The sequence below is a fragment of the Myotis yumanensis genome, unplaced genomic scaffold (assembly GCF_028538775.1).
Source record: "Myotis yumanensis isolate MYYU_CA2020_CCGP unplaced genomic scaffold, mMyoYum1.0.hap1 SCAF_5, whole genome shotgun sequence".
NCBI lineage: Eukaryota > Metazoa > Chordata > Mammalia > Chiroptera > Vespertilionidae > Myotis > Myotis yumanensis.
In genome coordinates this window covers 36,010,052-36,022,901 of record NW_027223756.1, presented here as the reverse complement: position 1 = coordinate 36,022,901, position 12,850 = coordinate 36,010,052, and the positions used below count along the sequence as shown (strand labels likewise).

Below are 12,850 nucleotides of genomic sequence, written 5' to 3'. Positions count from 1 at the left end.
ACAATGTGAAACGTAACAATATTCGAATAGTAGGTGTGCCAGAAGAGGCAGAAAGGGAGAAAGAAATAGAGAAGGTGTTTGAAGAAATAATGGTAGAAAACTTCCCTAACCTGGTAAAGGAAAAAGTCACACAAGTTCAGGAGGCGCAGAGAACCCCGAACAAGAAGAACCCAAACAGACCCACACCCAGACACATCATAATTAAAATGCTAAAAATTAAAGACAAAGAGAGAATCTTAAAGGCAGCAAGAGAAACGAAAACGTACCTACAAAGGAGTTCCCATAAGGCTGACACCTGATTTCTCATCAGAAACTCTACAGGCCAGAAGGGAATGGCATGAAGTACTCAAGGTAATGGAAAGCAAGGATCTGAGACCAAGATTACTATATCCAGCAAGGTTATCATTCAAAATAGACAGTCAAATAAAGAGCTTCCTAGACAAAAAAAGGCTAAAGAAGTTCATCACCACCAAGCCAGCATTACAAGAAATGCTAAAAGGATTGCTGCGAAAGAGAAACAGAGAGAGAAACCTAGCCATACCGAGTTAAAATGGCTATAAATAAGTACCTCTCAATAACCCTAAATGTAAATGGATTAAATGCTCCAATCAAAAGGTGTAGGGTACCTGAATGGTTACAAAAACATGACCCAACTATATGCTGGTTACAAGAGACGCATCTCAAAACAAAAGACACAGGATGAAAATGAAGGGATAGAAAAAAATTTTCCATGCAAATAGAAAAGAAAAAAAAGCTGGAATTGCAATACTCACATCCGACAAAATAGAGTTTAAAAGCATCATGCTAAGCGAAATAACCCAGTTGGAGAAAAATAAATATATGATCTCACTCATTTGTGGAGTATAATGAACAACATATACTGATTAAGAGAAATAGAGCCAGAGGGGGGAAAAATATATACTAGAATATAATAAAAGTAATCCTGTTTGCAGATTTTTAATATTTCCTACAGCTTTTGTGATATCATACTATGTTAGTACAGTTTTGGTAATATTATTATACTTAAAATCCTTTTATTCTTGAAGTATTAATGTTTATTGTATGTAGTATTATATATAAGATGATTTTTCTTGAATAATTGGTGTCTATTGCATGTAACATTTAAAATTGTTTTTCTTGAGATATTAATGTTTATTGCATGTAACACATTTAAGGTCATTTTCTTGAAATATTAAGGTTTATTGCATGTAACACATTTAAGGTCATTTTCTTGAAATATTAAGGTTTATTGCATGTAAAATAAAAGAGTAAAACTTGTAAACAATAAAATGTATAAAAAGATAAAGCCCACAAACGAAAAGAAAATGGAGAGTGGAGATAACCCTGGATGAGAGATACTTTTAAAAATGGATGATAGAAAATTTACTAAATGCATCACCAACCTAATTGCCTGAAGAGGGGATACTGACAAAAAGCAAGCCAGCATTTTTAAACCACCTTACTCTTAGAGTGCTTTCAGCCAGGGTCGATTCCCTCAGATTGGCCTTCAGCCAGTTCCTTCTCTAGATTCTACATAAAAGACCCGGTCATATCTGCAGTTGTGGGCTCCCCAAGGAAAAAGTCAGCTTGCCACCTTATTGCCTTTCATTGAACCCACCATTTAGCATGCTGGATGCACACATGGAAGCCTCATTGGACAGTCCATGATCACCATGTTACCAGTCCTAAGTCTGTGTGCCAGATGCTTCAAAAGTCCAAAACTCAAACGTCAGAATTTGAAGTGAGACAGTTTATTGACCGATGAGATCCCAGCTGAGAAGAGGGGAGCCTAGTGGTACCTCGGATTCATCTTAAGACCGAGTTCAGGCTTCTTTTATGTCAAGGGAAGGGGAAATGGGAGGGCCTGTTTTTGGAATTCCTCTAATGATTAACATGTCTACATGCAAGACAAAGCAGGCGCTGTTAGCCTGAAGGCCATGGGACCTACACAGGCTTGAACAAGATGGAGCCAGAGAGACTGTGAATTTCCCTGTTACAGCCAGGTATGAAGGAAGCTAAAATAAATGAACTGAGTAAAAGAACTTGGAGGAAATACATGCTAACGGGTTGGAAAAGAACTAAAAACAACATGAATATTCCTCAGATGATTAAGGTATTGGACTCATTAAACAAAAACAATGTGCATGTTAAGGAAAGAGAAAGAACAAATCAGGAGGACAGTGTTCAGAAATGATAGAATAGCTGAAATGAAGAAGTCCAGTAGAAGGGCTGGAAAGTAAAGAAATCTTCCAGAAAGTGAAACAAATTGAGATATAGAAAGTACAAGGGAGAAGTTAAAAAAAAATTAGGTGATCGATCCAGGAGTTCAAAATCTGCCCAATTAGAATTCCACAGAGGAGAGAACAGACATTTGAGGAGAATAAATTATCAAAGTAACAATACAGGGACAACACAAGAGTTTCTTGGTTAAAGGCCTCTTATTGAATGAAAAAAAATTTACCCAGCCCTGACTGGTTTGGCTCAGTGGATAGAGCCTCGGCCTGCGGACTGAAGGGTCCCAGGTTCGATTCTGGTCAAGGGCATGTACCTTGATTGCGGGCACATCCTCAGTAGGAAGTGTGCAGAAGGCAGCTGATCGATGTTTCTCTCTCATCAATGTTTCTAACTATCTCTCTTCTTCTCTGTAAAATCAATAAAATATAAATTTAAAAAAAAATTTACCCAGAACATTAGTGAAAATTCAGACTCTTTGAACTAATCAGCTATCTAACCAGTTGTACTGCAACGTGTTTGCGGACAGTGTTGGAACAATTAATGTTTCATATTAAGTTAAGCAAACAAAAAGAAGCAATTCAACACAAAACAGTACAAGAAAGGAAATTATAAAACTGCTTGGCTTAATTAGGAACAATTTTATTTTTCTTTATTTTACATAGTAAATGTTTTGGGGGAATTATATGACCTTTTTTTGATATACAAAGATGTTTATTTTAGAGAAACTTGTCAGTGCAGTGGTGTGAAGGAAAGAACAGTGGACAAGAAAGACTCAGACCTGTTTTAGTCATTGTGGGACCTTGGCAAGTAGTGTGATCTTTTTAGGTACATTGGTTTTCTGTTGCTGCTGAAACAGATTATCACAAGCTCAGTGGCTTTAAAACAACACAAATTTATCATCTTGCAGTGCAAGAGGTCGGAGTCCAGTATAGGTCTCCCGGTACTAAAATAAATGTAGGGCATCGTATTCCATGAGGCTTTCCTTGTGCAGTATGCAAGGTGTTTCACCAGCCCCTTACACGCTAGCTGTTGTAGCATGCATACACATACCATGCACAGAAACAACACCAGGGGAACTCATGGCAGCAGAAATCTCCCGGGTCATACATAGAGCCTTTAACACTCAAAAGCATTGAAATCTGTATCATTAGTTCTTTAAAAAGCTATTTCAGATGAGTTTTTTTAAACTTATTTTGTACTTCAGTTTTCATACTTGTGATACGTGACTTAAACCAGATACTAACTTGAAATAGAAGGAGAAAAAGAACTCCCTGTGTTGCTTTAGGTTTCTCACTGAGATGAGAACAGCTAGTTCCTTCTGTTTTGCTTTTAGCAATTTTGCCCTTGAAAAGATCACTATAACTTGCTTAGCTATTTTTTTTAAAAACAAATTTGGGGGCCTCCTGCAAACTTCTCATCTGTCACCAGATTCAAAATTTATACTACCTGGGGAGAGGTTAGTTAACCTACTAAATTCTAAAGCACTGCACTTAGAATTGAGTTTTAAATGCATTAGCAGCAACCCACCTATTTTTAAATATTGCCAGCAGGAAATATCTTGTCTTTATGGAGTTTGACTTAGATAATTAAGTGCTTGTAACTCTAGTTGGGTGTTTTGATTGCTCTGTGGTGGTCTAAGGTGGCTCATCTTTTATAGAAATGGCTCCTCATAGCAGCCCTTTTACATGAGGACCTGCTGGCATTCCAGTGAGTGCTCAGGGCTCTGGAAGCCAGAGGAGAATGATCGTTATTGTTCTCGGAGCGGAAGATACAGTATGGGTGGGTATCCTGGACAGGTTCATTATCTTCTGAAGTCTTGCGGCCTGAAAATTCCAGCTTTTTCTCCCTCCCGTAGGTGGCAGGCACTTTCTTCATTCACTCTGTCAGTTTCTAGGACGAATTCAGGATGTACTATCCCATTACCCTGCGCTCCTGGCCTTCATTTGCTCTTCAGTGGCATGTGTTTGCACACTAAGCTGCCCAGAGAGTAACTTTAGAGGAAGTTTTAACTTGTGAGTGATTAGGCAATCATTGTTTTTCTAGAAGCTGTACTTGATCATTATTCTACAAATGTGAGGGAAGTGGACTATTTATATTGCTACCAAAAAAGTGTTTGAAAAATTAAGCCCTAAAAACGATGTGAATGTAATGTTTATACATTCATAAGTTGACTTACTCAAAAAAAGTATGTTGATGAATTGCTGTGGCCATGTATGGTGCTGGCCCTGGTGGGTTCACATTTTGTACGTCTGTATAGGAGCATACCTTCCATCCAGTGGACCGTTTGAATTTGGTGAAAGGTGCAACTTTTACTTTGGTAGAGGTGACTACAGGTGCTCTGGGAGCACAGAGAAGGAACACCTAAGCCCAGACTAGAGGGTGTAGAGAAGGAAGGCCTGAGTCAGGTTAAGGAGCAGGAAAGAATCCTCCAGGAAGAGGGCAGAGAAGTGAGAGCATATTTAGGGAACTGCAAGTAGCAGATGAAAGCCCAGAGTGCAGGGAAGGAAGTAGTAAAAGATGAGGTAGGCGTGATTAACAGGACTTCATAGGCTGTGTGGCGTTTTGAACTTATCCTCAAAGTTTTTGAAAGCCACTGAGTGTTTTTAAATGGTTGAGTGACATATGATCAGTTTTGTACTTTAGAAAGGTACATTTAGGTAACAGTGAAGAATATTGGGAGGAGGCAGAAGGTTGTAAAGGTGAAAGCAGTTAAGTTAGGGGACAACTGCAGTGACCAAGGTGCAGGGTGATAGGGACTTGACAGAGGCTGTGGCAGCGATGGGGCGGTAAAGGTCAGCATCCACAGATGCTGATTTGATGTGCTAGTCTGAGGCAGGAGGTAGAGGGATAGCCCTCAAACATGGCTTGAAGCACTGGGAGAAGTGTTTACCAAAATAGGGAATGAAGAGGAGGTAGAGGGTTACAGAAGTAAGATTATGCGTTCAGTTTTGGACATAGGAAATTTGAGTATCCTCTAGCCCAGCCGTGGGCAAACTACGGCCCGCGGGCCGGATCCGGCCCGTTTGAAATGAATAAAACTAAAAAAAAAAAAAAAAGACCGTACCCTTTTATGTAATGATGTTTACTTTGAATTTATATTAGTTCACACAAACACTCCATCCATGCTTTTGTTCCGGCCCTCCGTCCAGTTTAAGAACCCATTGTGGCCCTCGAGTCAAAAAGTTTGCCCACCCCTGCAGTCTAGTCACATGGTGGTGTATGGTAAGCAGTTGAATATGTATGTAGTCTAAACCCAGGAAAGAGAGAAGAGATTTACTAATCATCAGCATAGAGTTGATAAAATGAACACATGGAAGAGGGAAGAAAAGGGACCTAGGATATGCTGGAGAATCTATAATAATAAAAGCATAATATGCTAATTAGCCCAGACAGCCAAACGACCTTCTGGACCAAGCCTCGGGGGGCCGAGGCAGAGGCGGTTAGGGGCGATTAGGCAGGCAGAGGCAGTTAGGGGCAATCAGGCAGGCAGACAGAGGGGTTTGGGGCAATCAGGCAGGCGAACAGTTAGGGGCGATTAGGCAGGCAGGCGAGTGGTTAGGGACCATCAGGCAGGCAGATGGGTTAGAGGCGATAAGGCAGGCAGGTGAGCGGTTTAGGAGCCAGCAGTCCCGGATTGTGAGAGGGATGTCCCCTGAGGGGTCCCGGATTGTGAGAAGAAGGTGCAGGCTGGACTGAGGGACACCACTACCACCACCCCACCCTCCAGCCCCCATGTACAAATTTTGTGCACCAGGCCTCTAGGCCAAGATAAAAAAAAAAAAAAGGCAGCTAAATTAATAGGGAATCAGAGAAGGAGCTTTTAGAAGAATAGCCACAGAATAATCCTTTCTCTGAATTTTACATTCCAAGTTTTAAAAATATTTGCCTAGTAATTTTTAAATAACATGGTTGCCTTGATTATTGTAACCACAGCATCCATTCTGCGCTACCCCCACCCCCTTCCCATTGCATAGGAGCCACAAGGTTTGAGCAGAGGACCCCTGTACTCATGGTGATCCCTGATTAGGCTCTGTGCCAGCCATGGGAGTCTCCTCTCCTTGTACAGTGATTGGGTTCAAGAGCTTGGCCCAAGTAAGACATCTGTGGGGGAGAGGAGTTGGTTAAAGACTGGGCATAGGACTCGGATGCCAGAGGAAGTTCTATGAAGACCGCAGAGGAAATTTGCCTTGTTTTCAATAAAGAGCCATCCCTCTGTGTGTCATTGCACAAAGGTGTAAGGCCTATACTTGCGGCAGCAATGCTGCTACCAGCCCAAGACCGAAGTTCACACAAGGAGGGCAAGGGCAGAGCTGAGGGAGAAATGGAGTGGGACCTCTGAAGGCACTGAACCCCTTGTCACTGGACTGTATTGTTTAAGACATATTTGTGTGTGTGTGTGTGTGTGTGTGTGTGTGTGTGGTGGGGGGGCTGGTTGTTTCATTTTCAAAGAAGGAACTTGTAATGTGAGTGCATGAATGAATACATAAACCAAATTGATATTGTAGCTACCTGTATGATTATTGGTTGCTCTGCAGTATATTTTTTAAAACTTAAAGTATACCTTCTAATAGTTTTGGGAGGAGAGCAGGAAGTGGGTAGGGAATGATTTTAGAATTGTAAGGCATTAGAAAGAATGAGGAGAAAAAATGATTAAGTTCTGATGGAACTAGGACATGAAATTGTAAGAGCAGGAAACTAAATGAGTTAACAGGTCTGTGAAGAAACTTCTTTTAGGAAAATTAGCAAATACACCCAAACACAGAGGGATAAGAAGCGCCCCCTCTCCTGCCCAAATGTGTGTAGCACGAGCTTCAACAGTAATCGATGGGGCCATCTTGTTTCATCTATTACTGCCCCCCCGCCCCCAATTAGGGAATTTAAAATAGATCACATTAAACACATTTCAGTATGTGTCTTTAAGATTTAAACAACTTTAATGAGGCATGACTGACATATAATAAATGGCACATATTTAAAGTGTACAGTTTGGTAAGTTGGCAGATGTGTCCTTGAAGCCACCACCACAATCGAGATAGTGGACATAGCCATCCACCTCCAAGTTTTCAGGAATCTTTATAATCCGTCTCTTCCTCGTCCCCTATGCACTTCCCCACGCAGCCACTGATGTGCTTTCTGTCAACATACACTAGTTTACATTTTCTTTAAATGTACCTTTGTGCCATTTCACTCAGCGTAATTATTTTGAGATTCATTCATGCTGTAGTATATATATCAGTAGGCATTTATTTTTATTGCTGAAGATAACTAGGGTATTATTACCATACCCCAAAGTAAATTTAAAATAGTCCTTATTGCCCTAGCTGGTTTGGCTCAGTGGATAGAGCGTCGGCCTGCAGACTGAAGGGTCCCAGATTCAGTTTTGGTCAAGGGCACGTGCCTGGGTTGTGGGCTTGATCCCCGGTGGGGGGACATGCAGGAGGCAACCAATCAGTGATTCTCATAATTGATGTTTCTATCTCCCTTTTCCTTCCTCTCTGAAATCAATAAAAATGTATTTCAAAAAAATAGTTCCTTATTATCATCTAATATCCAGTCAGTTTTTTAATTTCCCCATTGTCCCAGAAGTGTGCTTTTATAGTTGGTCTGTTTGCATGAGGACACAAACATGTTCACATAGGGGCACTTACCTTTTTAATCCCTCTCCTTGCATCTGCTCCAAATTATTAATTCATTATCTTTAGTAATGATTTCACTGTGATGGCAAGTAATTATGTAGAAATGTCACAGGAAGGGACATTTTCCCTAACCCCCTCCACCCTAACATAACTATTCATTTTTGTGTCCCTCTAGTTCTTGACCTTATGCAGAATAAGAGTTAACATTTTAAGGATGGCAAGAATTAGACAGTTGACATTCTTAATAAGTTCCCTATAAAGAATAAAGTGTGTTTCCAGGAAAATCGGTGGCGCTGCTCCTGCCAGCAGTTAGCACAGATGACAGCGGAGCGCGCCACTTCCTGTTTTTCTCTGCGGAGGCCGACTCTGGAATTCCCCTCCTTTGCCCATGATTTAAATCTTGTCTCTTGTCTTAACACACCACACCGAGAAAAGTGTGCCATTCTCTAAGTGTCTCATGTGCCTGGAAAATAGTATTTGTATTTTAAAATGCTTTATGTGAAATACCTAGACTTTTGATTCATTGGGAATGTTCTAGGGAGCACCTCGGCCTGTCTGGGTCCCATCCTTTCAGCCTTCTCTGTCACCATACAATGCTGCTCACCCTTTTGTTTTCTTTACCTTCAATTTCTTCTCTTTTGCTGGATCTACCTCATCAGAAATTAAGCATAATCAAGTATTTCTCATCTTCAAGGAAAACGTTCAATCTGACCTCATTTCCTCTTCTCCCTTCAGCTCCCGCCGTCTTTCTTCTCCCCGCCCAGACGTCAGACTTCTCTTGACGTCTGTGTTTGATCTCCCCACCTACCAGACACTCCCTGGCCCCCTGTGCTGTCTCCGTTCCTCTTACTCCACCGACACCGCACGCACTGAGGTTGCCTTCTCCTCCTCCCCTGTGACACTTTCCAGAAGACGCACCTGATTTTCCTCCTCACTTCAGGACGTTTCTTTTGGCTTCTGTGATGGCTTCTTTTCCTCTGCCCAGCCTTGCATGGGCGCCTCTGTGCGCAGCCTAGGCAGTCATTCACTGGCAGCTTTATTACGCTGTGACTCTCGGATCCTCACCTCCAGGTTAGCCTTTTGCAGAATTGTTTCCATATATCCACTGGCCCTCTGGGTGCCTCACTGATCCCTGAAATTCAGTGTGTCTGAGACTGAACCTTTCATCTTCTTAGAGCCTGGTCCTCTTCCAGGATGACCTAACCGGCTGCACGTGCTCCTCAGATCTGAGACTGCGGCTCCCTGCCCTACCCTTCCTTCCGGTCCCAGGTCCAGCAACAGCCAAGTGCTGTCGATTTTATCCACTGAACACCTCTTGGCTCTAGCTACCTCTTTCATCTCTGCTATTAGTTGAATCTAATCTTTATAACATTATAACTTCTTTTGGCCCCTCCAACCTGCTGCACACCTGTAACTGTCATGGAGCAGCCTTTTTAAAAAAGAAATATGCTGATTTCCGAGAGAGGAAGGAAGAGGGAGAGATAGAAACATTGACGACAGAGCATCAATTGGCTGCCTCCTGTTAGGGATCGAGCCCAAACCTGGGCAGGTACCCTGACCAGGAATCAACCAGGCACCTCCTGGTATATGGGATGACACTCAGCCAACTGAGCCACACCGGCTGGGTGAGCCTTTTAAAACCAATTTGATCCTTGCCCTGCTTTAAGAGCTGTGCTCCTTCTAGCCTTTGGAAGGAAGGACTGGAAGCTCCCACTTTATACCTTAAAGTCAGGGTGTGATTAGAGGGCATGAACAACCTTCCAACACTAAAGGAAAGGTCTCTCAACTCAGTAAAGGTCAAGTTTAAAAATACTACTTCAGGTTCATAAATTAATTTCCTACCGTAATCATTATGGTGCAAGGTGAAGTCTTCTGTCCTTTGCCTTTCAGTGTGAGAGTAGTCTCTTGAATCAGTGTTTAGTCATCTGCTTTTGAACATCCTCAGTATTGAGAATGTCATTTTAATTTCTTCTTTGATCTCTTCGGTCACCCAGTCATTGTTTAATAGCATGCTATTCAGCTTTCAAGTGTTTGCATTTTTTTATTGTTTTTATTGTAGTTTATTTCTAATATTATGCCATTGTGGTCTGAGAAGATGCCTGATATGATTTCAATCTTCTTGAATTTGGAGAGACTTTGCCTGTGACCCAATAGAGAATGTTATTTTAATACTGCTCTTTCACAAGCGTGTCAGTTCACAATCATATCCACTCATTAATTCTTTCAAGAAACATTTCAGGGTGAGATGGGTGGTGGCCGGAGCGCAACAGGGTGACTTCTCTCCCAGCATCTTCCTGCAGTGACTCACGTTTAGAAAAACCCCTGAACATGGAGATGTGGGCTAAGCTCCAGACACCCTTCCGGAGGAAATGCTGCTGCCATGTTCACAGAGCACGGGATGGTCAGAACCCAGTGGCCTGGAGTAGGTCTTGTTCTTTGAGAAGGGCCTCGGCCTAGCCAGGTGGCCCGCGCACATCAGGAAGGCTTTGGGAAAAGTGCAGTCAGCAGACACCATCTTGGGAATCTGATCTGCAGCACCCAACGCGAGAGGACAGTAAGCGGTGCATACTGGCTTCTAAAATTAATGCGTGAACTTTCTGCGTTTGTGGTTTTGTGAAACTCACATGCAAATCCTGAGAAGCTGTCACCTGGGTCTGTTGTGATACGTGTTTAGGATCTGTCAGATCCTACCTGCATTTCAGGGATACAGACATAAAATATGTTCAAAGGCAACCCAATCCAACAAGTTCATGCATAACTTGCCTTAGTTTTGAGGCAAACTGCAATTTCAGGAGGATACTGTTGAAAGACATGAGCCGAGCTGGAAAACTTGGACTGTTTCAACATCACTGAAAAGTTGTACTCAGAATGAGTACAATACAGAATGTTGTACTCAAATGGCGATGTATTTGCTAACAGTGGTTAGTGATGATAATTTTATAGGTGTCTCTCACTTTTTAAAAAATAGAATAAAACTTAAATGTTTATTATATTAATGTGGCGATGGCCGAGCTACACCAAATCATCTTTTTAAAGTTGTAAACAATAACCTATTTTTTTGCTTTACGTCATTTGAAGGAGTTGGGGTCGTCCAAGATTCAGGTATTTTCGTGTCCTGGGCAATTTTTTCTTTAATCCTCACCCCAGGACGTTTTTAAATTGATTTTAGAGAGAGAGGAAGGGACAGGAAGGGAGGGGGAGAGGGAGCGGGGGAGGGGGAGAAACATTGATCAGCTGCTTCCCTTACGCACCTCGACCAGGAATTGAACCCACGGCCTTTCCAGTACAAGGTGATGCTCCAACCACCTGAGCCACACCAGCCAGGGCTCCTGGGCAAATTCATTATATTATTGAACAGAGTCATTCATCAATAGTATGTATATCCATCAGAATAAGTTTTTTGGTAATAAGATCATTTTCTTTGTTCTCATATTTTAGAAAAGGCGTCGTCGGATTGACCGAAGTATGATTGGAGAACCAACAAACTTTGTACACACAGCTCATGTAGGATCAGGAGACCTGTTCAGTGGAATGAATTCAGTAAGTACATTGGTGGAATGTGCAGATGAGGCCTTGAGACACAGGTGTATGTTTTTAATGTTACACTAGATGCCTTTGTAGACATCGAATATGCATACAGAATGTCAGCAGAGAAGACAATAAAGTGACCAATAAAAAAGTAATCACCTAATTTGCCAAGTACTTCATTCTGTTTCCAGTACTAAACTCTTCATAACTGAATACATACTTTAAAGGATTTGGCAACAAGCTAGGAAGAATCAGAAGTAAAAATAAAAGATCTTTTGGCTATCTTTTCTAGAGATTTCAGTGAATTTCAGAGTAGACTTCCGATTTAATCAGCTGAACTCTCTTATTCCTTAATTTTATCTGTGAGAAAAACAGTCCAGGATAATAGGTGCGCCACCAAATGAGGGAGTTTTTAAATCAGGTTCTGCCTCACTTCTGCCCTGAGACAAGCCACTATCGAGGGCCTCTTTCCCCGGTGTCTACAGTAAACATGTCCACATGATCTTTAAGTGTTTAGACCCGGAAAGTCAGTAGGCTTTTATGAACAGAATTATGATCCGTTGTATATACTCATTCACTGGACAGCGTTAACAAAAGGCTTAACAAGAGAACAGAGTTTTAAAATAGGTAGAGGAGTATCCTGGATACAGCAAACAAGCCTGGCGGTTCAGTTACTAGGTGAGCAAAGGGGTGATTTGTATCTTCTGTGAAAGGAAACAGCTTGTCCGTTGCAGGTGGGTAGGAAAAGGGCTCTCACTCGGCTGCTTGGGCAGTGGAAGTGTCAGCTGCTGCCCTCGGGTCCTCAGCGGCTTTGTTTCAGGTCACCGTGTGTGAAGATACTAAATGGGAACCTATGACTTGTTAATAGAGCGCCTGGTTTGAAGCTTATTATATGTGATGAATTTTAATTTCTTATCAACAAATGTCCTCCCCACTTCAGGTTTTAAACTCTATATAAGACAAATTAAATGTTTAGTTAGGGGTATTTACTTTTAAAGTCTTGTTTATGCACAGTGCAGGATTTCCTTTAGGGTTCCCATCTGCATTTTGTCTCCATGAAGAGCTTGTCCCTGCCGCCCTTTCGCTCGCCCTGTCGCAGGCAGAGCTGGGGACTGTGTGCGGAGCTTCCCTGTCCGCCTCTGCAGCTGAGGCCCAGGGTCAGCGGGCCCTCAGGGAGGTTCTGCCCTGCAGTCCCCCAGCAGCCTTCTCTGCTTACTGAGGTGGAATTTTTATGAAGTATTTTAGCTCTTTAGAACTAAATAAGCCTTTTGTAGCCATTGCTTATACTAGCTTGCTGCCATTTCTAAAGCCATAGGCCGCCCCCACTTTAGCCCAGCACTCCCCTACCCCCGGCTCCGTTCTCACTGCCGTTGGGTATTGTGAAACCGTTTCCTGAACTGTCAGCAATAGTTCTAACTTGTAGAAGCCTGAGTTCATGAGAAAATTCAGTC

At 42.1% G+C, this 12,850-nt stretch overlaps 1 protein-coding gene across 1 annotated transcript in view; it reads left to right on the top strand.

Annotated features, from left to right (window-relative positions):
- The window catches only part of CDC42SE2 (CDC42 small effector 2), a 32,062-nt gene that overhangs the window by 13,113 nt on the left and 6,099 nt on the right, over positions 1-12,850 (top strand). The window contains exon 2 of the mRNA XM_070415064.1: positions 11,310-11,411. Coding sequence (XP_070271165.1) covers positions 11,310-11,411 — 102 coding nt within the window. The remainder of the gene's footprint in view (positions 1-11,309; positions 11,412-12,850) is intronic.